The sequence below is a fragment of the Lepus europaeus genome, chromosome 11 (genome assembly GCF_033115175.1).
Source record: "Lepus europaeus isolate LE1 chromosome 11, mLepTim1.pri, whole genome shotgun sequence".
NCBI classification, from domain to species: domain Eukaryota; kingdom Metazoa; phylum Chordata; class Mammalia; order Lagomorpha; family Leporidae; genus Lepus; species Lepus europaeus.
The window spans coordinates 86,088,178-86,114,792 of NC_084837.1; the positions used below are offsets into that span (position 1 = coordinate 86,088,178).

At 40.8% G+C, this 26,615-nt stretch overlaps 1 protein-coding gene across 5 annotated transcripts in view; it reads right to left on the reverse strand.

The window, feature by feature from the left end:
* Positions 1 to 26,615, reverse strand: part of CSNK1G1 (casein kinase 1 gamma 1) — a 208,890-nt gene that overhangs the window by 115,321 nt on the left and 66,954 nt on the right. For all 5 annotated transcript variants that reach the window (XM_062206112.1, XM_062206113.1, XM_062206109.1 and 2 more), the window contains one exon: positions 24,336 to 24,736. In XM_062206112.1, coding sequence (XP_062062096.1) covers positions 24,336 to 24,516 — 181 coding nt within the window. In that variant the 5' untranslated portion in view covers positions 24,517 to 24,736. The remainder of the gene's footprint in view (positions 1 to 24,335; positions 24,737 to 26,615) is intronic.

Below are 26,615 nucleotides of genomic sequence, written 5' to 3' on the forward strand. Positions count from 1 at the left end.
GGTGGCCAGCGCTGCAGCACAGTCAGCCAAGTTACTGCCTAGTTGGAGTGCTAGCTGGAGTGCTAGTTGGAATCCAGGCTGCTGCACTTTGGATGAAGCTTCCTACTAATGCACCTGGGGAGCAGTGGAAGATGACCAAGTTCCTGGGCCCCTATCACCCTTGTGGGTGACCTGGATGGAGTCTCAGGTTTCTGGCTTCAGCCTCGCCCAGTCTTGGCCACTGTGGATATTTGGGGAGTGACCCAGCAGATGGAAGATCTCAATCTCTCTCTGTAACTCTGCCTTTCAAATAAATAAATAAATATTTAAAAGTTAAATAAACTGAAAGGTTTTAAAGTAGGGAAGTGACACAATCAGATATGTGATTCTGCATAATTACTTGTAAGGCAGAATAAAAAATTAACTAGAAAAGTAAGAGACCAGAGGTAGGGGAAAGTATTTGAATATTCAATACGCATCATAAGCAGACACTGAAAATCTATAATGAGCAATATTCATCCTCACCCTGCAGACTGCATTCTAGCTTTCAAACAGGACCTTGCTCGTGGTGACTCAAAAGTTTTGTCAAGTAAATTACATAATGTAATGAGTGTTAAAACAGAAATATGAACAAGTCAGCTGAAGAGCTTGGAAGGGAAAGCAATGCATTTGGGCATAAGTGGCACTTCAAGTAAGCCCTGGAAGCATTAACAGAACTAAAGGGCATTTGAAAATATCAACACGAACAATGTTGTAGTATCTGACATATGGTATTTGCTTTAAGTAACAAAACTGATTTGATGTACACAGAAGTTTCCAGAGAGGAAATCCTAGGACAATTTTTAAAATGTTATTTTTTTTAAAAAAAATTTATTTATTTAAAAGGCAGAGAAACAGTGTGAGAAACACAGAAACATCTTCCATCTACTAGTTCACTCACAAATTCCTGCAACAGCTGGGTCTGGACCAGGCTGAATGAAACCAGGAGACCAGAACTCCCTCTAGGTCTCCTATGTGGGTGGCAGGAACCCAAGTATTTGGGCCATCCAATGCTGCTTCCCACACACATCTGCAGGAAAGTGCACTGGAAGCTGAGGCAGGACTCAAATCCCAGGCCAAGCAGTGGTTTAACAAAATGCCTGCCCTAGGAAGACTAATTTAGAATCAGATTATAGATAATCTTAAATGCAAATGTGCATTGAATTTACTGTTCAGAAGATAAGAATAAAAGCAAATGCCTAGAGGACATCAAGTTGAATGAAACAAGCTACACACAGAAAAGATGAATACCACATGTTCTTCCTTGTACATTGAGAGCTAAAATTTAAAAGCAAAACAAAAATAAAAACAAAAACAAAGAACAAAAAATATGCCTGCATGCATTAGTACTGCTATAAATATGGTTTTCTAAAACTTTGTTTTATACCTTTGTTGAACCAATGGTTAAGAATCTTATTCTACTAGGGCTGGTGCTATGTCATAGTAGGCTAAGACTCCGCCTGCTGTGCCAACATCCCATATGGGTGCCGGTTCATGTCCTGGCTGCTCCACTTCCGATCCAGCTCTCTGCTATGGCCTAGGAAAGCAGTAGAAGATGGCCCAAGTCCTTGGGCCCCTGCACCCACGTGGGAGATCCGGAACAAGCTCCTGGTTCCTGGCATCGGATCGGCCCAGCTCTGGCCATTGCAACCATCTGGGGAGTAAACCAATGGATAGAAGACCTTTCTCTCTGTAACTCTGCCCCTCTAATAAATAAATAAAACCTTAAAAGAAGTTATACTACTGCAGGTTTAATGATCTGTGATTATGTTAAAATTTACTGTATAGGGGTGAAACAGTCATTGTTTCATTCAACTTTTTTTTTTGGGGGGGGGGGTACAGGCAGAGTTAGACAGTGAGAGAGAGAGACAGAGAGTCTTCCTTCCATTGGTTCACTCCCCAAATGGCCGCTATGGTCGGCACTGCGCCAATCTGAAGCCAGGAGCCAGGTGCTTATCCTGGTCTCCCATGCGGGTGCAGGAACCCAAGCACCTGGGCCATCCTCCACTGCCTTCCCGGGCCACAGTAGAGAGCTGGACTGGAAGAGAAGCAACCGGGACTAGAACCTGGCACCCAGGAGGGATGCCAGTGCCGCAGGGGGGAGGATTAACCAAGTGTGAGCCACAGCGCCAGCCTCAACTATTGTTTATAGCCATTGCCTATATTCTCACTAAACTATGGTGTTTTTATTTTTTACTTATTAAACTTCTTATTTGATGAAGTATGATGACATTTTACTGTAATATAAATTTAAAATAAAACTCAAAAACTAAGGAAATAAAGGAGGAGGTGGGAAGGATAAGAGGAAGGGGGGAGGGAGGAAGGGAGTATCATTATATTCTTAGAATTGTATCTATGAACTATATTGAATCTGTTAAAAACTAATTGTAAAAATAAAAAAATTGAAGGTCAAAATAAATAAAAAGCAAATGGTGGAAATTTTAGTTTCAAAACACTAATCTGGCCCCAGTATATAAAACAGAAGAGAATGGAAGAACTAGAAAGATGAATAGATCATTTTTATAGCAGAATATTTAAAGAATAATATCTAATTGATAGAGTAGTTGCAAGGACCATAGTACTTTCATAGAACACATGAAAGTACTTTGTACATCACAAAGTGCCAAATAAATATAATTTTTATTATTTCTATTACTATTGCAGGTATGAAATAACAATTGTTGGAAGATGACTAAAATAATATTGGGGTAGGGGGCTGGAATTGTTGGATACGGAGTAAAGCTGCCACCTGTGATGTCAACATCCCATATCGGCACTGGTTGGAGTCCCAGCTGCTCCAGTTCATGCACCTAAGAAAGCAGAGGAGGATGGCCCAAGTCCTTGGGCCCCTGCACCCACGTGGGAGACATTGAAGAAGCTCCTGGTTCCCAGCTTGGGCCTAGCCCAGCCCCAGTCATTGCAGCCATTTGGGGTGTGAACCAGCAGATGGGAGACCTCTTTCTTTCTCTCTTTCTCTCTCTCTGTAACTCTGCTTTTCAAATAAATAAATACATCTTTAAAAAAAAAAAAAGATGCCTGCATCCCATATCAGAGTACCCAGGTGCGATACTCAGCTTCAGCTCCAATATAGCTTCCTGCTAATGTGGACCAGTGATAGTTCAAGTAACAGGGTTCCTGACCCTCACCTGGGAGACCTGGATTGAGATCCTGGATCTTAGCTCTGATTGTTTTAAACATTTGGAAAATGAACCACCATATAGGAGCTCTCTGTCTCTCTACCTATAAAATAAAGAAGTAATTAAACATTTAAAAAATGTTTTTAGAAAAATAGGATTAAAGGGGCCAGCATTGTGGTGTAATGGGTTAAGCAGCTACCTGTAATGCCAGCATCACATATAAGCATTGAAGTCCAGCTGTTACACTTCCAATTTGGCTCCCTGCGAACGTTCCTGGGAAAGCTGCAGTGATGGCTCAAGTACTTGGGCCCCCATCACTCATCTGGGAGACCTAGATGGAGTTCAAGGTTCCTTGGCTTTGGACTGGCCCAGCTCCAGATGCTGGCCATTTGGGAAGTGAACCAGTGGATGGATGATCCCTGTCTCTTCCTCTAACTCTGCCTTTCAAATAAATAAATAAATCTTCAAATAAACAAAGCATTTTGAAGGAAAAACTAATGCTTTTGGATAACTTCAAAATGTGAGAGATAAGGAAAACAGGATATCAAAAATGATGCTCTTAATTAGTGGAGAATACAAAGAGCCAGGACAGAGAAGGGCCCATATTGGACTAGGAGTTTGAGTCCCAGCTGCTCTGCTTCTGATCCAGCATCCTGCTAATACGCCTAAGAAGGCAGCTGACAGCCCAGATGGTTGGGCCACTGCCACTCATGTGGGAGACCCAAACGGAGGCCCTGGCTCCAGCAGATGAAAGATCTTTCCCTTTCCCTGTCTTTCCTTTTCTCTCTGCAGCTCTGCTTAATCAATAAACAAATGAATGAATCTTTTTTTTTAAAGAGGCAGGAGGAATAAGCAATGATCATCCACCATTCTATAATGCTGCCTTTTTCAAATTCCCTATAAACTGAAGTGATAAATTATAAAATGTCTCTCGGCTTCAATGTTCGTATTTACACAAAAGAATACTATTGCAAAAGCATAATAAATGAGACAGTCTACGTAACACCAAACATGGTGGCTGAAACGTCACAAAATGCCAGCTTACCTGTGTATTCTTACTTTCTCCATAAATATATGTTACCCCCTTACCCTTTTTCTTAAGAGGCACTGAAGGTAACTCAATTCTCCTGAGCTAAGTACCATTCAAATTAATTTTTTAAAAAGAATTATTCATTTATTTGAAAGGCAGAGTTTCAGAGAGGCAGAGGCAGAGGCAGAGAGGTCTTCCATTCACTGGTTCATTCCCCAGATGGCCGCATTGTCCAGAGCTGTGCCGATCAGAAGCCAAGAGCCAGGAGATTCTTCACTTCCAGGTTTCCCATGCGGGTGGAGGGGCCCAAAGGACTTGGACCATCTTCTACCACTTTCCCAGGCCATAGCAGAGAACCAGATTGGAAGTGGAGCAGCCGGGACTCAAACTTGTGCACATGTGGGATGCTGGCACTGTAGGCAGAGGCTTTACCTGCTCCGCCACAGCGCCGGCCCCTCAAATGAATTTCTTTGCCAGGGGCAAATGTGTCATTAAAACTGAACAGGCTAACATAAAATGCAGCCATGTGGAAGTCTAGACAATCACTTAGCCACTATCCCCAGTGATATACAGTACTCAAAATTTTTGCTCTGGAAGAATTTAATTACAAAGATTGAGGGTTAAAATCTTGCCCATTTAAAAATTAATAACCACTTCAGCTAAAAGCGAAAATATCAATAACGATGAGACATGCAGGCAGTATAAAGGACAAAAAAAGACCATTGATGAGATGGCACAATCCCAAACAAGCAAAGCTTTTAGTAACTGTTGCACAAAATCCACAGCATCTCCCAAGCTCACTTCCTGGCTATGGGGTTCTTTAATTATTACTGGAAAAAATATAGCCTTATAGTAGTTCTGGGAGCTTTTTATCTAAACTCAGCCCTTTTGAAGCAGCAGTCCTCTATGTGATGCTGCCCATAAGCCCCTGTGAATGAAGACTTCCTGTTGCAGTAAGTCACCTGCAGAGGCAACATTTACCGTAAGCTTCATCAGACAGGATTATTTCAAAGAACCAGCAGGTCTCAGTTTCACAGTCTCAGTGACAAAGGAACACACAGACTCAGGTTCCCTCCCAAGGTTAGAGCTCTGGCTGTCACATTTCCTTGCCCTAAAAAGTCAAAGTAGTAAAAGTATAAAACATTACCTGGAATTTAAAAAATTTCAGCCAAATGAACTTGAGGAAATTAGTGGTTAAAATTACTAACCACTTTTTACCTAACTCAAATTGGCTACCGTGCCTGCTTAGAGCAAGGAAGACAGGTTGGTCTACTGCATCCTCTACCCAAAGAAATGTCTTTTTGAGCAGGAGTTATGATTAGGGGTGAGAAGATAATATGTAATCACTTCTCAGTCCTCTGGCTAAGATCAAGTGTAGAATATAACAAGGAAGCAAAGACAAAGAAGCAGCCAGAGGAATTCTTAATTTTTACTAACTTAAATTATTTATTAATATACCATGCAGAGACATTTCCAAAATGGTTAGCAGTTAGCAGTAAGGAGGATCCATACAGTAAGTAGTTAATCACAAAAATTAACTCTCAAAGCTTGCTTACTACCACTGGTGATGTTGCAGGCTATATTTATTATTAACAAAAAATATAATGCTAAAATGTTTTATAAGCTGCAAGGCATGTTCCATTAGTGGAGTGCGAAGAAAATATATTTAAGCATTTATTTTAAGAATGTCTTCAATGTAGTTCAGAGGGCTAAGCAGCCACTTGGGATGTCCACATCCTACTTAGAGAGTTGGTTCAAGTCCCACCTCCTCTGCTTCCAAACTAATTTCCTGCCAATGAGCTTAGGAAGGCTGAGAATTATGGCCCAAGTACTTGGTTTCCTGCCACTCATGTATTAGACCAGATGGAATTCCTGGCTCCTGGCTTCACCTGACCCAGCCCCAGCTGTTGAGAGCTCTTAGAAAGTGAACCAGTGGATGGAAGATCCTGATATCTCTTTCTCTCTCTCAACCTTTCTCAAGCACATGTCTTTCAAATAAATAATCTTTTTTTTTTTTAAAGAGAATGTCTTCATCAATACATTCTTTATATACATGCATATTGTCTATGTGTGTTGGATGGCAATATAATTTTTTTTAAAGATTTTATTTATTTGAAAAGCAGAGGTACACAGAAAGAGGAAGAAACAAAGACAGAGAAATCTTCTGTTAGCTGGTTCATTCTTCAAATGGCCATGATGGCCAGGGCTGGGCCAGACCGAAACCAGGAGCTCCATCCAGGGCTCCCACATGGGTACAGGGGCCCAAGAACTCGAGCCATCTTCTGTTGCTTTCCCAGGCACATCATCAGAGAGCCAGACTAGAAGTAGAGTAGCCAGGGCTCCAATCTACTCAAATGGGATGCCGTCATCACAGGCAGCAGTTTAACCCACTATGTCACAACATTGGTCCCATAATATAATTACTCTTTACTGTGAATTTTGTTCAAAAAAAAAAACTATCAATAAAAACCTTTTTAAAAAAACATTTATTTATTTATTTATTTGAGAGGCAGAGTTATAGAGGGAGACAGGAAGAGACAGAGCTTCTTCTAGGTCTCCCACGTGGGTGCTATAACCCAAGCACCTGGGCCTTCTTCCACTGCTTTCCGAGGCCAATAGCAGAAAGCTGGATTGCAAGTGGAGCAGCAGGGACACAAACGGGTGCCTATATGGGATGCCAGCACTGCAGGCCACCAGCCCCCAAAATACACCTTCTGAAAAGCAATTTCAGTTATTTCATTTTGAGATGAAAAGCTTTTGACAGTGATTAGCTTGTATGATTTTCCTAAAGTATTAAACATGATGATTTGATCAATCTGTTAATAAGAAAAATTATGGTATTTCAAGAAGCTGCCAATCTGTAGTGAGGTTGAGTGGAGTGAGGTAAACAGGACAGGAGTTAAAGAAACGGATGAGGTGGAAGTCATTATTCATAAACAAAGCCTGGCCCACACTTCATAAGGGAGCATATGCAGCATTTTCAAAGAAAATGTGTAACACTTTCTACGTTATAGTGATGGAGAAAAAAACTGGAATGAATCGTTCTAGAAAAAATAGTGTGCTGCAGCAGAAAAAGTGTAACTTTTACTTCAACATTTTTATTACACAAATTTTCAGATATATGATTTCCCTCATTGTAATAGCACCCAATTTCAAAAACTGAATTATTTTGAAACAAATTCCAAATGTCCTATCATTTTAGTAGTAAATATTTCATTATGGGTCTCTAGCAGATTTGAAGTACTTTTTCAGAACAGATGAATTATTTGCTATTTAAAGGCCTCTGCATTATCAAAGTGGGAAATTAAAAGACAAATGAAAATTCATGTAAATGGATGTGACAGTATCAAAGACATTTCAACCACAAGATAGAAGAAAAGGCCCAAAGGTTCTAAAGCAATCAATTCCATATGAAGAAAAATCATGACTGTCAATTACTTGATAATCAGGTAAAATAGTCAAATATATTTTCCTGCCAATAAAAATGTATACCTTCATTCTAGAAGGTAATGCACATCTAAAGGAAATACAGATATTAATATGATTGTAGCAGCAGTAAAATTAGATATATGTATATAATTTTATTTAGGCACCTCAAGTAATGCACACGTTGGAATATCCACAGATCTAAGAACTTTGTAGATCCCTCAGATGCATATGTCCTGTTTCTATGTATTTTTAATGAAAGAATTCACATGAACAGCAACATTAACCTACACATTTCATATTTTTTAAAACAGTCCTGCCTTACTATTTTAGACATTTTCCTAAAGAGTCTGGCACATAATTTTCAGCTTTGTGTAAAGCCAGTGTTTGTGAAGCAACTCCTTCTACAAAACATTGGAAAGCTGTGTTAAGGCCACTGACACATACAGCTATTAATAGAAGAAAACAAATTTTAACCTTCTTGCACAAATGGCACATCTTTTTGGTCATTCTGCTTTACATTTTATTTCTCTTTCATTGAAGTTTAACTTATATGTGATAATGGATACAAAACTTAACTGTATATAGCTCAGTAGATTTTCTTTATATATACGAACTAAATTAATTCAATCACTTTTGGAGTAAGTACATTGTGAGCACCCCAGTAGGCTTTTTTGTCTCTTCCCAATCAGTAATTCCCAACTACCATGCTCAAAAGTAATTTGTATGGACTGCTCCACAAGAATCAGTTTTCCTTTTCAAGTAGTTTTTGTTAATTATTTTTAATTTATTTGAAACACAGAGATACAGGGAGATAGAGGCAGATGAAGAGAAAAAATTTCAATCTGCTGGTTCATTCCTCAAATGCTCACAAAAGCCAAGGCTGGACCAGGCCAAAGCCAGGTGCCTGGAACTGAATCTATGTCTCCTATGTGAGTGGTGGGGACTCAAATCCTTGGGCTGTCACTGCTGCCTTCTGATGTCCATACTAGAAGAAAGCTGGAATCATGAGGCAGAGCTGGCAGTAGAACACGGGTACTCTGATATGGGATGCAGGCATCTTAATCAATGGGTTAAATGTCGACGGTTTTTTACCTTCTTGAAGGTGTTCTTTATAACACAATAGTTTCTAATTTTTATTATGTCCAATGGATCTAATTTTTTTCTACATTTTGTGCTTTTGGTGTCATATCTAAGAATCTACTACCATGGACTGCAGATGAGGGAAATAAGCTTCTTATGTTTTCTTTCTTCAAAGAGTTTTACTGTTTTGGCTGATATATTTGGGATTTTTATATATGGTATGAAGGTGAGGACTTAAGTTTAATCTGAACATGGCTAATCATTTATTCTAGTAAATTTGTTATAATGATTTTGGCATACTTGTCCAAAAGCAACATAGCTGACTTCTCTATTCAATTGATCTGTATCTCTATCCTTATACTGAACTATCTGGATTACTGCTACTTTGTAGTAAGTGTTGAGACCAAAAGTGTAAGTCATCCAGTTTTGTTCTTCCTCAAAATTGTTTTGGTTCTTTTGAGTCCCTTACAATTTCATATGAGTTTTAACACTGCTTTCTTAATTTCCACAAATTATTTCTACATTTTTCTACAAAAAATTTTTCTACAAAAAATTTCTACAGCTGTGATTCTGGCAGGGATTATTCTGAATGTACATATCAATTTGATGAGTATCTGTATCATAACAATATTGTCTTAAGATCCAAGAAAGTGGGATGTTTTGTCTTGTATTTAGTTCTTAATTTCTTGTATAATGTTTTTGGTTCTTACAGCATAAATTTTGTACTCATCTTGTCAAATTTACTCGTGTTTCATTCTTTTTTATATTATTATAAATGGAACGGTTTAAATTTTATTTTGGATTCAACATATGTACTTTTGTATTAATACTGACTCATTCACATTATACCTTTTAATTAAAATAGCATTAGTAGTTCTTAAACATGAACTAGGATGGGGCAGGCATTGTGGTGTAGCAGGTAAAGCTACCATGTACAACACCAGCATCCCATATGCTCCACTCCTGATCCAGTTCCCAGATTATGGCTGGGAAAAGCAGTAGTAGAGAGCCCAAGCACTTAGGCCCCTGCCACCCACATGGGTGACCTGGATGAAGCTCCTGGCTTTAGCCAGTCTCAGCACTGGCCACACAGCTTTCTGAGGAATGAACCAGCAAATGGAGTCCCTCTCTCCCTCTCTCCCTTTCTCCCTCCCTCCCTCCCTCCCTCTGTGTGTGTGTGTGTGTGTGTCTCCCTCTAACTCTGACTTCCAAATAAATAAATCTTAAAAAAAGAAACCACATGAACTAGGAAACTAATGTTAGCAAATTTTCCAGATATCATACTCCTTCAATAAAGTTAATAAGTAATATTTCTATGATGCAAATAAGTTACTGGGGCGGCACTGTGGCTCAGTGGGGAAAGCCACTTCCTGCAGTGCCAGCATCCCACATGGGCGCCAGTTCGAGTCCCGACTGCTCCATTTCCAATCCAGCTCTCTGCTATGGCCTGGGAAAGCAGTACAAAATGACCCAAGTCCTTGGGCCCTGGCACCCACATGGGAAGACCTGGAAGAAGCTCCTGGCTCCTGGCTTCAGATCGGCCCAGCTTCAGCCGTTGTAGCCAATTGGGGAATGAACCATCGGATGGAAGACCTCTCTCTTTCTGCCTCTCTCTCTCTGTGTAACTCTGACTTTCAAGTAAATAAATAAAATCTTAAAAAAAAAGAAAAAGAAAAGAAGTTACAGGTCTCAGAAGAATGACAGGGATTGCAGTTTAGTGCAGCAGTTGGGACACTGCTTGGGATGCCCATATCCCATGTCTAAGTGCCTGGGATTGAGTCCCTGCTCCACTTCCTGCTGATGTACAACTTGGTAAGCAACTGCTGATGACTCATAGGAGACATGGAGGGAGTTCCAGGCTCCTGGCTTCAGCCTGGCCCAGCCTCTACTGTTGTGGGTATTTGGAGATTAGGCCAGCAGATGAAAAATCTGTTATTCTGCCTTTCAAATAAACAAAAATAAGTAAAACTTTATAAAAAGAGAGAACAATGATTCTGACTTGTTTCCTTGATGAATCTGGAATATGGTCAATATGAATAATAACTAAACTATTCACTTAAGTGACACTCTTAAGGGCTAATGAAGTATAAATGGATAGTCTACATACATGTTCTGTCCTGAAGTTTGTTCTCTCCCTGATGATCATATATGGATGAGTATACAAATATATGCATACAAAGAGACTTCAAAAATTCTTAAAAACATGCATCATGAAAAAACTTCATGGATTTCAAAATTATTTGCACCAAAACAAACTTATATTTTAATTCCATTTTCTACAAAATTCCTGAAGTACTGCCATGTATAAAATCAGAACACAGAAACTTTAAGAAAAACAATGAAGGTCTAAAGTACAGAAAGTTTTTGGTACACAGATCCTAAGATATATGTTTTAGCTGCTAAGGCATTTTTAGTTTTATTGTACTGGTTTATTTCTTAGTCTTCAGGTTTGCTCCAGAGAGATAGAACTTATTAAGACAAATTATAGGGCCGGTGCCGTGGCTCACTTGGCTAATCCTCCGCCTGCGGCGCCGGCACCCTGGGTTCTAATCCTGGTCGGGGCGCCGGATTCTGTCCCAGTTGCTCCTCTTGCAGCCCAGCTCTCTGCTGTGGCCTGGGAGGGCAGTGGAGGATGGCCCAAGTCCTTGGGCCCTGCACCCACATGGGAGACCAGGAGGAAGCACCTGGCTCCTGGCTTTGGATCGGCACAGCGCACATTTGGGGGGTGAACCAACTAAAGGAGACCTTTCTCTCCATCTCTCTCTCACTGTCTAACTCTGCCTGTCAAAAAAAAAGACAAATAATAGGGGCTGGCATTGTAGCATAGTCAGCTTAAGCCATCACCTGCAATGCTGTGTCCTAACTGCTCCACTTCCGATTCAGCTCCCTGCTAATGTGCCTAGGAAAGCAGTAGAAGATGGCCCAAGTGCTTGGGCCCCTGCACCCATATGAGAAATCCAGATGAAGCTCCTGGCTTCAGCCTGGCCCAGCTCTGGCCATTGTGACCACTTGGGGAGTCAACCAGCGGACAGAAGATATCTCTCTCTCTCTCTCTCTCTCTCAGCCTCTTCCTCTAATTCTGACATTCAAATATATAAACAAATCTTTTAACAAAAAAATAGTCCTGTTTAAAATGTTTGCTTACTTTAAAAAAAAATCAAATAATTAGGCTTACTACTGAATTAAGGTGATTTTTTAGCAGTAATGCAGGCATTCTTTAAATTAGTTTTCTTTTTTCCAGTATGTTTTGCACATGTTTTCTCCCAATCCGTGATTTTTCATTTTTTTGTGTTATATTTTATTTATCTATCTTTTAAAGTTATTTATCTATTTGAAAATCAAGGCGAGAGAGAGAGAGAGAGAGAGAGAGAGAGAGAGAGGTATCTTCCATCTGCTGGTTCATTTTCCCAATTCCACAACAAACAGAGCTGGACCAGGCCAAAGTCAGGAGCCTGGAAATCTATCTGGGTCTCCCACCTGGATGGCAGGGACACTGGCACTTGAGTCATCACCTGCTGGCTCCCAGGGTGTAAATCAGCAAGGAGTTGCATGAGAAGAACAAAGCAGACAGCACTCCAATATGGATGCAGGTGGCTTAGTTCACTTCCACACAACATCTGCCCCATGTTGTCTTTTAATTGGCAGCTTCAAGGTCTAGTGACATCTTCCTCTTTGTGTCTGGCTTTACCTCCGGTGCTTCTCTCAAGATTGTGGCTTCTTCCTTTCTCTATGATCTATCACATGAATTTTGAGACTGACATGCGTATTTTGTCCTTCACTTATTTACATTTGCTTTAAATGGATTCAGCAGGAAGGGAAGTCTATGGGTGCACAGAGTAGGAAGTGGGAATAAGCTGGCTGATCTTTTCCCTTTCTCCATAACTCTACCCTTCAAATAAATAAAATACATCTTTTTAAAAAAGATATCTCACTTAAAAAAAAAGACATATATTTTAGTATAATATGGTTAAAAATTTCAGCAAATACAATTTAAACTCTAAATTGCATTAGTGTTAACTTATACTCTATATAAATTTCCATGAAGAATTCTACATTTAACATTGACTATATTTAGGGGCTGGCGCCATGGCTCACTTGGTTAATCCTCTGCCTGCGGCACCGGCATCCCATATGGCCGCCAGGTTCTAGTCCCGGTTGCTCCTCTTTCAGTCCACCTCTCTGCTGTGGCCCGGGAGGGCAGTAGAAGATGGCCCAAGTGTTTGGATCCCTGCACCCGCACGGGAGAACAGGAGGAAGCACCTGGCTCCTGGATTCAGATCGGCACAGTGCCGGCTGTAGCGGCCATTTGGGGAGTGAATCAATGGAAGGAAGACCTTTCTCTCTGTCTCTCTCTAACTCTACCTGTCAAATAAAAAAAAAATTGTCTATATTTATTCATTTATTATTTTAAGTATTTTTATTTACTTATTTGAGAGATGGAGAGAGAAAGCTTTTATCTACTGGTTCATTCACCAAATGTCCACAATAATGAAGGCTGGGCTAGACCAAAGACCTTCTACCTGGAACTCAATCCAGCTCCACGTGGGCGGCAGGAAACCAAATGATTGAGTCATCACTGCTCTCTCTCAGGGTCTGTGTTAACAGGAAGCCGGAGTCAGGACCCAGAGGTGGGCACTGAACACAAGGATTCTCACAGGGATGCAAGCAGCCCAACTGGCATTCTAACCACTAGGCCATATACTCTCTATAGCCTTGACTACCTTTATTTATTTATTTATTTTTTTAAGATTTATTTTATTTATTTGAAAGAGTTACAGAGAGAAGTAGAGACAGAGAGAGAGGTCTTCCATCCACTGCTTCACTCCCCAGATGGCCACACCGGCTGGAGCTGCGCCAATCTGAAACTAGGAGCCAGGAGCTTTTCCGGGTCTCCCACATGGGTACAGGGACCCAAGGACTTGGGCCATCCTCTACTGCTTTTCCAGCAGAGAGCTGTAACGGAGGAGGAGGAGCAGCGGGACTAGAACCGGCATCCATATGAGATGCTGGCACTTCAGGTCAGGTCAGGGCTTTAACCAGCTGTGCCACAGCACCGGCCTCTAGCCTTGACTACCTTTAAATATAAGTATTTATTTACCTTTAAAAATAGCTATTTAAAAATTTTGTTAACTCCTAGAGTTTCTTTTAGCCTCCCATGGTGTGAATTAGTAGGAAGGTAGAATCAGAAGTGGAGCTAAGATTTCAACCCAGGCACTCTGAAATGGGATGCGTTTGTCCCAAATAGTATCTTAACCACTGTGCCAAATACTCCCTAAATAATGACTAAAAGAAAACTGTAGAAAAATATAATTGATTTGTAACTTCCTTCCAATAACATGAAAATAAAACAAGAAGATATACTGTATTTCTGGTAACAATACAAGATCATGAAAATGCCTGGGCCAGTGCTGCGGCTCACTAATCATTCGCCTGTGGCGCTGGCACACTGGGTTCTAGTCCCGGTAGCCCCTCTTCCAGTCCAGCTCTCTGCTGTGGCCCAGGAGTGCAGTGGAGGATGGCCCAAGTGCTTGGGCCCTGCACCCCATAGGAGACCAGGAGAAGCACCTGGCTCCTGGCTTCGGATCAGCATGGTGCGCCAGCCGCAGCCATTGGGGGGTGAACCAACGGAAAAGAAAGACCTGTCTCTCTGTCTCTCTCTCTCACTGTCCACCCTGCCTGTAAAAAAAAAAAAAAAGGCCGGCGCCGCGGCTCAATAGGCTAATCCTCCGCCTTGCAGCGCCGGCACACCGGGTTCTAGTCCCGGTCGGGGCACCGGATTCTGTCCCGGTTGCCCCTCTTCCAGGCCAGCTCTCTGCTATGGCCTGGGAGTGCAGTGGAGGACAGCCCAAGTGCTTGGGCCCCGCACCCCATGGAGACCAGGAGAAGCACCTGGCTCCTGCCATCGGATCAGCGCGGTGCACCGGCCGCAGCACGCCGACCAACGGCGTGAACCAACGGGCAAAGGAAGACCTTTCTCTCTGTCTCTCTCTCTCACTGTCCACTCCGCCTATCAAAAAAAAAAAACAAAAACAAAAACAAAAAAAAGAAAAAAGAAAGGAAGAAAGAAAGAAAGAAAGAAAGGAAGAAAGAAAAGTCTGTCATTTATTTATGATAAACACTAACTAGATGTAACTGAAAGCCCAACTGTACAGTTGACTAAAGTAATCTACTTGAAGAAAAGGAATAAAGTTATTAGTATTAAAATCATGAAAATCACTTAGCAATTTAATAAATAAAGAAGCAGAATTGCTAGAGTGTTTGTTTGGCCTAGTGGTTGAAATTCTAGTTAGGACACTCATACCCTACACAGGAGTGCCCAGGTTCAGTGCCTAGCTCCAGATTTTGACATCGGTTTCCTGCTGGTGTGGACCCTGGGAGGCAGCATGATAGCTCAGGTAACATGGATCAAGTTTTCAGTTCTAGGCTTTAGCCTAGCCTACCTCCAACTGCTCTGGGCATTTGGATATTTGTGGAGTGAACCAGCAGATGGTATCTCTCTCTCTGCCTAAAAAGAAACAGGAAAGGAAAAGAAAAAAAGGAAAAGGGAAGGAAAAAGGAAGAAGAAAAAGCAAAAGCAGAATCCCAATTCTATTTAAAGAAAAGTACACATACACACACAGACATGCATACAACTGGACAAAGACTTTGCTATAAATTTTTTGATGTTACAACAGTCTACCTAAATAATGCCCCCAAGAAAAACAAAATAAAAAAGCTTCATGAATTGGAATTATCCTAAATTTCTTCATATTTTGGATGTTGAAATACAAACTAATTATCATTTGTTAAACAATTCCTAAAGTAGTTTATAAAATAGACTAACAAGTATAAAAAGTAGCACTGTAACCTCAAAAGGCATTCTTACTTGTGTTATAGTGTGATTATGTTAACTTCTAGTTGCACAATACAACCATCTGCCCAAACTACTCTGAAGAGCCCTTTAATCAAAGAAACAAAATTACTTAAGGGGCCAGCACTATGGAGAAGCAGGTTAACGCCCTGGCCTGAACCACCAGCATCCCATATGGGCACCAGTTCGAGTCCTGGCTGCTCCACTTCCAACCCAGCTCTCTGCTATGGCCTGGGAAAGCAGCAGAGGATGGCCTAAGTCCTTGGGCCCTTGTACCTGCGTGGGAGACCTGGAAGAAGCTCCTGGCTCCTGGCTTCCAATAGGCGCAGCTCTGGCTGTTGCAGCCAACTGGGGAGCGAACCAGCAGATGAAAGACCTCTCTCTCTGCCTCTCCTCTCTGTGTAACTCTTACTTTCAAGTAAATAAATAAATCTTAAAAAAAAAAAAAAGAATTATTTAAATTACAAGACATCTACTATTTCAGCTTTTTGCCAGTTAGACAAAATGGAGGCAATCTCACTATTTTAGAGATGAGCACTGTTGGATAAAAGATTGCTGCATGTTTTCCAAAAGTACAGAGAAACTACCTTTTGTAGGGAGGGGAAATGAGATCAGACTGGTTGATTTATCTTCTCCAAAGTGAGGAGGTGGGGAGAAACCAAAAGGTGACATGCAACTCCTTTCAAGTTTTATCATGGCCTATGGAATAAAGTCCAAAATTTGTATCGTGGTCCACAGCCACTCAAAGACCAGGCTCTGCTTAGATGTTCAGCCTCACTTCTTGATACTAGCTCTCCATGCGGAGCATCTTAGCCACATGCACTCCCAGCAGCACAGATAATGCTTCATGTTTTCTTGTAGCAATGTGTTTCATTCCTTGATGCCTCTGTATGGTACTCATTCCTCTTAGCATGTTCTCTGCCTTCCATTCTCAGTCCCCTGCCCTTGCCCTGTGCTCCTTGCTGTCTGACTTAAATTAAGATTCTGAGTGTCGGGGCCAGCACTGTGGCGCAGCAGGTTAACACCCTGGCCTGAAGCACCAGCACCCGGTTCTAGTCCCAGCTGCTCCCTTCTGATCCAGCTCTCTGCTGTGGCCTGGAAAGACAGCAGAAGATGACCCAAGTCCTTGGGCCCTTGCACCCATGTGCTCATGATCGGTGCTCCAGCCATTGTGGCCATCTGGGGAGTGAATCAGCGGATGGAAGACCTCTCTTTCTCTCTCTGTCTCTGCCTCTCTCTGTAACTCTTTCAGATAAATAAAAATAAATCTTTAAAAAAAAAAAGATTCCAAGTGTCTCCTTTGTGCTGGCTTTTGTCATCTGTAAATCCCAGCAGATAGCACCCTCTCCTTCTAAGCTACCACTATGTCTTCTACACACTTTCTGCTGTGGTACAGTTATGAATCTACAAAGTAAGTTCTCAAATAGTGAACTCAGCACCAGTAGGGTCCTTGTGTCATTTATGATCTTTGTACTCCAAAAAATATGTACAATATAATTTGCTAAAATTAATGACTACATAATTAGGAACATCTACTCTTAGCCTATTACAGTGTTTATAATATCCTTCACTTTGCTTTTACTCTACATTTCAAAATAGATATCTTGCAATAATTAATTTACCAATGTTTTTCCACCTCTATCCTTGTAATATTGCTGAAGATTAAAGTTGGGGATGGTCTACTATAGAAATTAGATACTGCTCCTTAAGGAAAAGATTATTAGCTATAATTTTATACTTTATTAATACTTTTTCCACTGGTAAGGAGTAATCCTATTAAATGCCATTGATTATTATCTTCAGAATCAGACATTTTTTCCAATATTGTGTTCAGTCTTTTTTCCTACATCATATAGTATTTCAGGTGTACACTTTTTGTACAGCGGAACTACTACATGGAATATAACAGAAACATATGAGATGTTCCAGATCTGGGCTCTAGTTCCAATACTGTGGCAAGCTAGTTGCTTTCTCTTGTGGGAGTCATTTATTTTCTAATTTCTCTCTCTCTTTTTTTTTTTAAAACAGATTTATTTGAAAGATAGAATGACCTAGAGGGAGAGAGAGAGAGATCTTCCATCCTACACACTCCCTCAATTGTCCTAACAGTTGGGACTGGGACTCCACCTGGCTCTCCTATGTGGATGTCAAGGACCATCTACTGCCGCTTTCCCAGGCACATTAGCAGGCAGCTGGATCTGAAGCAGAGCACTGGACTTGAACCAGCATTCATATGGGATGCTGGTCTTGCCTTAACCCACCATGCCACAAGGCCAACCTGAGTTTCTCTCATCTTTTAAAATTACAATGGTTAGGCCAGCACCGCAGCGCAGTTGGCTAATCCCCCGACTGGGGCACCGGCACACCGGTTCTAGTCCCAGTTGGGGTGCTGTCCCAGTTGCCCCTCTTCCAGTCCAGCTCTCTGCTGTGGCCTGGGAAGGCAGTGGAGGATGGCCCAAGTGCTTGGGCCCTGCACCCACATGGGAGGCCACGAGGAAGCACCTGGCTCGTGGCTTCAGATCAGCACAGCGTGCCGGCCGTGGCGGCCATTTGGGGGGTGAACCAATGGAAAAAGGAAGACCTTTCTCTCTGTCTCTCTCTCACTCTCTAACTCTGCCTGTCAAAAAAAAAAAAAAATTAAAATGGTTGGATTAGACAACGCCAAGGTTCTTTATAGCTCTTCAAAACTGATTTTTGTTGACCTAGTCAAAGTTATCATGAGCTTTTTTGGAAGACAAGGGCTCATTCACATTTCATATAAACACATAGAAACTCCAGAACTCAATCCATGTGTCTACAACAAACTTATCTTTGACACAGGAGCTAAAATCAATCCCTGGAGCAATGAGTCACTTCAGCAAATGGTGCTGGGAAAACTGGATCTCCACATGCATACCTACACCTTTCACAAAAATCCACTCAAAATGGATTAAAGAACTAAATATATGACCCAATACCATCAAATTATTAGAGAACATTGGGGAAACCATGCAAGACATGGCATAGGCAAAAAGTTCTTGGAAAAGACCCCAGAGGCACAGGCAATCAAAGCCAAAATTGACAAATAGGATTACATCAAATTGAGAAACTTCTGCACTGCAAAAGAAACACTCAGGAAACTGAAGAGGCAGCCAGCAGAATGGGAGAAATTATTTGCAAACTATACAACTGACAATGGATTAATAACCAGAATATATAAAGAGATCAAGAAACTCAACAACAACAAAACAAAAAAACAATTAAGAAATGGGCAAAAGATTTAAACCGGCATTTTTCTTTTCCTTTTTTTTTTTTTTTCCTTTTTTGACAGGCAGAGTGGATAGTGAGAGAGAGAGACAGAGAGAAAGGTCTTCCTTTTTGCCGTTGGTTCACCCTCCAATGGCCGCCGCGGCTGGCGCACTGCGGCCGGCGCACCGCACTGATCCGATGGCAGGAGCCAGGTGCTTCTCCTGGTCTCCCATGGGGTGCAGGGCCCAAGCACTTGGGCCATCCTCCACTGCACTCCCTGGCCACAGCAGAGAGCTGGCCTGGAAGAGGGGCAACCGGGACAGAATCTGGTGCCCCAACCAGGACTAGAACCCGGTGTGCCAGCGCCGCAAGGCGGAGGATTAGCCTAGTGAGCCGCGGCGCCAGCCAAACAGGCATTTTTCAAAAGAGGAAATCCAAATGGCTACGACACATGAAAAAATGCCCAGGTTCCCAAGCCATCAGGGAAATGCAAATCAAAACCTCAATGAAGTTTCACCTCCGCCCCCCATTCCTGTTGGCAGGAATGTAAACCATTACCAGCCACTGTGGAAGACAGTGACGAGATCCCTAGAAATCTGAATATAGGGGCCAGCGCTGCAGCCTAGTGGGTGAGGCTGCCGCCTTCAGTGCTGGCATACAATATGAGCACTGGTTTGAGTCCCAGCTGCTCCACTTCTGATCCACCTCTCTGCTGTGGCCTGGGAAAGCAGTGGAGGATGGCCTAACTCCCTGGGCCCTTGTACCCACGTGGGAAGACCTGGAGGAAGCTGTGTGCTCCTGGCTTCGGATGGGTGCAGCTCAGGCCAGTAAGGCCAATTAGAGAGTGAACCAGCAGATGGAAGACCTCTCTCTCTCTCTCTGCCTCTCCTCCTCTGTGTAATTCTGACTTATAAATAAATAAATAAATAAATCTTAAAAAAAAAAGATATCTGAATTTAGATCTATCATATGACCCAGCCATCCCACTCCTGGGAATTTATCCAAGGAAAATGAAATCAGCATATGACAGAGTTATCTGTATCCATGTTTACTACAGCTCAATTCACAACAGCTAAGATATAGAGTCAACTGAAGACCATATAAAGAAATTATGAGATTTGTACACCACAGAATACTACACAGTGGTAAAAATTAAAATAAAATCCTGTTGTTTGCAAAAAATGGAAGAAACTAGACAACATCATACTTAGTGAAATAAGCCAATCCCAAAAGGACAAATACCATATGTTTTCCCTCATCTGTGATAACTAATAGATCACTTAAAAGGTAGTCTATATGCCATGCAGTGCAAAAAAAAAAAAATAGATATTGATATAACACAAAGAAAGCAAAGTCAGCAGCCTCATTTACACTGCACTTTGGTTGTTGATGCCATGCAAAAAAAAAAAAAAAAAAAGGTAATCTATAGAGGTGAAATTAACATTTTGACATGCAATGATTTGAACAGCCCTTTGTCTTGACTGTTGAGGAACAGTTTTTTTTTTTTTCCATACAATTTGTTGAACACTTTACCTAGTACAGAGTTTACTGTATGTGTAAAAAGTTAATTGAAAATAGAGCTTATTAAAAAAAAAAAAAAGAAGGTGAATAGGAGAGAGAGGAGGGAGAGGGGTGGGAGGGTTGGTAAGAGGTCGGGTATAGTGGGAAGAATCACTATATTCCTAAAATTGTATTTATAAAATGCATGAAGTTTATATTCATTAAATAAAAGGTTTCTGGGGGAAAATAAAAGACTGCCTGTTTTGAAACTTCCCTGTAAATTTGCCCCTTCCCCTGTCCATCTTACTTCCTGTATTCATCTTGCTTTCCATTTTCAGAGCTAAGAACCAAGATTATGCCATCTCTGACCTGGCCAAACATTACAAGTACTAGAGGATTATAAACCATACACAATGAAAGGACTTGAGAATATGAAGATGCACAAAGTACTGTCATTCATATCTTGAGTTAGAGATAGGAAAAGAAAGTACAGTGTGGTTAAGTACCATAATTAGAGCAAAATCTGTTAACCTTCAAGTTCTTTTCTATATAATCTGATCTTGTAACTACCTGAATCATCTTTCTAGAAGACCATGTCTCCTTTGTTATGAAATCCTTGAGGATTCCACCCCATTGCCTACAAGAGCAAGTCCAGATGCTTTAATAACATGTAAACACTTTACAATCTGTCTCAACTTTCCTAGCAGCTTCATCTATGTGACTCAGCCATGAGTAACTAGCTGCTGCTCTAATAATATGCTGAGTACTTTCAAACACCTAGTGCTCATGCATCCTGCAACTGGAGATCCTGTCCTCCTTGAGCCCACCAGTGGAATTCCTGTCCCATCAACAAATGATACGCCTCTCTAAAATGTTCACTAATCATCTCTGATAATACAGTTTTTATGCTATTATAATACTTATCACTTGGTATTGTAATTGTCCTGTTTCTCTCCACCATTAGAATATGGTAGTGTTGGGGACAGAAACTACATTTCACTCCATCCCAAAGTTTACCAGACAGGAAGTACTCAACAAGTAGTTGTTCAATGGATAATGGAATTGCAGAGAATCAAGACACATTAATCGGGGCTGGAGCTGTGGCACAAAGGGTTAACGCCCTGGCCTGCAGTGCCGGCATCCCATATTGGCGCTGGTTCGACACCCAGCTGCTCCAACACCCGGCTGCTCCGCTTCTGATCCAGCTCTCTGCTATGGCCTGGGAAAGCAGTAGAAGATGGCCCAGGTCCTTGGGCACCTGCACCTGTGTGGGGGACCCGGAGGAAGCTCCTGGCTCCTGACCTCTGATTGGCGCAGCTCCAGGCGTCATGGCCATCTGGGGAGTAAACCAGCGAATGGAAGACTTCTCTCTCTGCCTCTACCTCTCTCTGTAACTCTTTCAAATAAATAAAATACAATAAAAAAGCTGAATGGGACAGAATACAATGAAGGAGGGATTCACTTTAAACAGAAGAGAAGGAAAAGTCACAGAATGTTTCTCTGAGAAGGTAACATACAAGCTGGGGCCTGAAGGATGCGAACCAACCAATTATACAAAATTCTAGTGAAAGAATTCTGCCAGCAGAAGGAACTGTAAGTGGAATGCATTTGCCCATTTGAGAGACAGTATAGATAGGCTAGAAAATGAAATCAGTTTGGAGAAGCAGGACCTTGTGGATGGCAACTATGGTAGAGGCCTACTTGTACACCTGCCTTGAATCTGGAATTTCCTACTTTATATCTTCTATTCTCTGTAAAATCTTCTACTTACTATTGCTGGAGCAAGACAGTAGGAAGATGCCAAATGATTCTGAAAGTGCCTCTTATTTTTCTGCTAGTAAAAAGTATTGCTAGATACAAGGCCATAATAATATGAAAATCTGGTAAGCACACAATAAAATTACTGAAAAGACAAGTTCTTTCTACTGATTATAACGCAAGTCAAAATCAGAAATATCAAAATGATTCTAGATTCATTAGAGGTAATAAAACAAAACTACTCTGAAAATACATGAGCTAAAAATCTAATCTTTTAACTGGATTTTTCTATTCCTATATAAACAAAAAATTTAGATTCAAATTATTAAAAATGTCTGGTTTTCATTGATCAAGGTTTTATTTTGCCTTCACAAAAATGAAAAATTTTCTGATATTGTGAGACTGCATAAATTTACAGGCATTAGAAATTTCCTCTCACTAATAGTTTTGTGGTTGTTTATGCCATAATCTAATGCAAGTAGTACTGTGATTTTTAAAACAAAGTCAATCCATTACACAAATGAATATTCGTGAAACTAGTTGCTAAAGCAACTCAGTAGTTGCTAGGAAGTCAAGCCGTGTGAAATAACACACGTTACTCCTATTCTCAGTAGCATCTGCTGGCTTTGCTAACCTGAACATGAACAAATCTCTAAATATAAAGACCTTTTTATTATGCTAGTCAGGTCTTGAAATTCCAGGTTCCCAGACTTCTACTGGTAAAAATAAATTCATTCTCAGCTTGTCTAAATTCAGTTCTGTACATTGTGATCTCTGGCTGTTGTAGTGATGTCTTCAAGGCTCCCTGCAAAGGATCAGAGGCAAGACCTTTTCCACCTTCGTTTGTAGGGTCAACAGAAGTAACAGAGGTAACAAACAATGATCATCTTATGCACCCCTTCCCCTAAGGGTCAAAGTTTATGACAACGAATCTTCACAGTAATTCACAGTTTCAACAGCTATGAAGTAAAAGAAAGCACTTGAGATGAAAAAGGGGACTGTTTTACATTCTCCAAGCTGATCTCCAATTATCAGGTCTTTCATTTTCTCTTCCCCAATCAAATAGGGAGACCCACTCAAAATGACATAAGTACCTAATGTGCTGTCTTCCCAGTTTCACATCTTTAAACTGGTCTGGTAATGATAATAGATGGAATTAAAAAGAAGAGAATGTTACAACATGGGAAGCAGTCCACACAGCAGACTCATAGAATGACAATCGCTTTAAGTAACACTAAGACCTCAGAATCAGCCCTTAAGGCTCCCTGATCTGGTTGAAAAGCCTGTGAGAGCACTTCAGACATGGAAAGCCAATACACTGTGGCAAAAATGTTCTACATGAAGGATCATGAGACCTCAGCAGAAAGAAATGTCTATCAAAGAAGGATGTACTTTTCTCTAAAGGGAGGAGAGAACTTCCACTTTGCTTATGGCCTTGTCTAAGTACTGACAGAGTTTGTAGATTCAAAAGGCTTCCATAGCCTAGGCAGCTCATGCCAAGAGGCTCGGCTGGTCACTGATGTCATACATAATAGAGTTGGTCTTCTGTGTACAAAGTTAACTGAAAATGAATCTTAATGGAGAATGGGACTGGGAAAGGGAGGGTGAGAGTGTGGTTGGAGGGCGGGTATGGTGTCCCACCATAAAGTTGTACTTAATGAAATTTGTATTCCTTAAAAAAATTATTTAATTAATTAAAACATAAAAATAAAAATGATAAATACACAATGTTCCATCTTCCCAGTTTCACATCTTTAAACTGGTTGATTTTGACACTGTCATCTCACTCATAAATTCATACTTAAAATAGAAAATCCATTTCCTTGCTTGGAAAATAAAATTGTGCAATTTCTCCTCAGAGTTCTAATTCAATATTAAGGCTGGGAACCCTAGGAAGTAATGCAAACAGTAACTGTTGGATAAGCACTCTAAAAACAATGCATATTCTTGCATTCTAAGTCAGGGGATTACTGAGTAAAAATTCACTCTTTCCTTTTCAAAGGTAAGATAGGTTGAAAGACCAATAGCATCTGCATCACCTCAAGTTTGCTAAAAATGCATAACTTAAGGTTCTACTTCAGACTTACTAAATAAGAATCTGGATTTTACTGATACCTACATGCAGATCTACCTACATCTTCAAGTCTCAGAATCAGTTAAAACTTTAAAAATCTATTACACACAGGTCTTATAACAGGTCTTATGTAAAAAAAAATTTCTGCTTGCCTTAAAACATACCAAAGTTTATCATAGCTATTGTTATTATTGTAGTTAGTGGAAGACACTGACATAACAAAGTTCTTACCTAATCTGAGCTCTCCGAAGTTCCCACACCCTATCTTCTTGCCAACCCTGAAGTTGGGTCCCACCATAAGAACCCCAGAGGATGCCGAGGAGCCAGACGGTCGGGAGCAATGTGCACTCCTTTGTGCCATGGGTTTGGTTGTCCGTTGTCTTTCATCCTTTTCCCTACTAGGATGGTCCATGATCCTACACGACAGTCTCTGTACAACAAGTATCCTTAGTGTGTATACCTCTCTTCAATACAAATGCATCTCCAAATAAATCGTAGTCAGGGAAAGATAAGGAGTTCTCTTGGCACCATATTTATGTTTCTAATATATATCCAGTAGATGAAAAACCATTGGTTAGTTCTCGTAGGACATGTAGTCTGTAGATCTCAAGCATAGGAGGACATTTTGTAACCTAGGTAAAGATCAAGAAAATATGCAGTTAAAAATTAAATTTTAAAGCAAACTGAGAAAGTCACTACTAATTAGAATAGAACCTATTCAAAGATGAGCCAAATGGATAGCTTCCTGAATTAGGTTTTGGTTTTATATCCTCTAACAGTGTAGCCATCTGGATTAGTTATTCATGTGTTAACATAAGCTCAGTAGGCTGCAGACCACAGAAGCTAAGGGAATGCAAAACTCTTTAATATAAAATGTTTTCTCCTAGTAATGTAGTTATGACCAAAGAGAAAATCTTTGTTGATTTTCTCATCACTGGCTAACACAACAAACAACCTGGTGGAATTAAAGCCAACATAAATAAACTGAGGATAATATTAAATTAAAAGCTCTTCCTTGGGGCTGGCATTGTGGTATAGCGGGTAAGGCCACCGCCTGCAATGCCAGCAGCCCATAATGGCACCAGTTTGAATCCTGGCTGCTCCATTTCCAGTCCAGCTCCCTCCTAATGGCCTGGGAAAGCAGCAGCAAACTGCCCAAGTGCTTCGGCCCCTGAACCCATGTGGGAAACCCAGAAGCAGCTCCTGGTTCCTGGCTTTGGCCTGGCCCAGCTATGGCTGTTGGGGCCATTTGGAGAGCGAACCAGCAGATGAAGACCTTGTTTTCTCTCTCTCACTCTGCCTTTCAAATAAATAAAATAAATCTTAAAAAGAAAAAAAGCTCTTCATTTAAATTTGGTCAAAATTTACAAGAAACAAGGTTGCTCACTCTCCCTCTTACCTGTCCTCAACATTTAGCAAGCACAAGCAGCAATCATACAATTTAAAATGTTACCAATTAGCACAGGCTACTGTGTGTTCTATTCATTTGAAAGGCAGAGTGACAGAGAGAAACAGAGATCTTCCATCTCCTGATTTAGTACCCAAATGGCGGCAACAGCTGGGGCTGGGCCAGACCAAAGCCAGGAGCATGGAATTTCATCAGGGTCTCCCATATGGGTGGCAGATTCTTGTACTACTTTCTCAGGAGCATTAGCAAGGAGCTGGATTGGAAGTGGAGCAAGCTGGGACTGGAACCAACACTCAGATATAGGATGCTGGTATTGCAAACCATGGCTTACTCCACTGTGCCACAATGCCAGCCCTGAGACAGTCTACTTCTATGAGACAGTCTCTAAAATAACATTGGTATTCAGTAATTCTTGACTAAAATTTTGCTCTAGTATCTTCTGTAGAATGAGTATGTCATGACAGATACCTGAGAGATCCTTTGCGGAATCCCAAGGTGAAACTAAAGCCAAGAAACACAGTATTTCAAAGATAACTCACCCCTTACAGAATTCTCTAGAGTCTCAATTCAGTACTGAGTCCAACATAAAAGTTTACAATTGGATCATTTAGATACTAAATTTGACTATCTGTATGAGTATCCTTAAGAAAAAAATAGTTACCACCATTAATGTATTGAAAACCTACTTATACTTTCCTAAGTATTTTCCTTAAAACTTTAAAGAACTGAATTAGAACCACGACTTGGTTATTATCACTGGTTTATAACAGGCAATATGTCTAGGATGTAAACTTCCCAAAGACACCTTTAATTATGCAATAGTACAAAAACAGGTATAAAACTGTGAGCTGACTGTACAAGTGAGCCCATAGTCCCAGAATAAAATCTGTTCACTCGATTAAACTGCTTATTTTCATCATTTCTTTCTCTTTGCATTATCAAAACTGTATAATGACATCAGGCTTCCACAATGCTAATCATCAATAAAATACATTTCTCTGAATTCAGGAAACCATAGATTTACATCTATAAGTATGTTCTGTAAAGGCTGAAAAATCAAGAGTGATGACATGAGGTTAGCAATTACTAGATCTCACAAATTC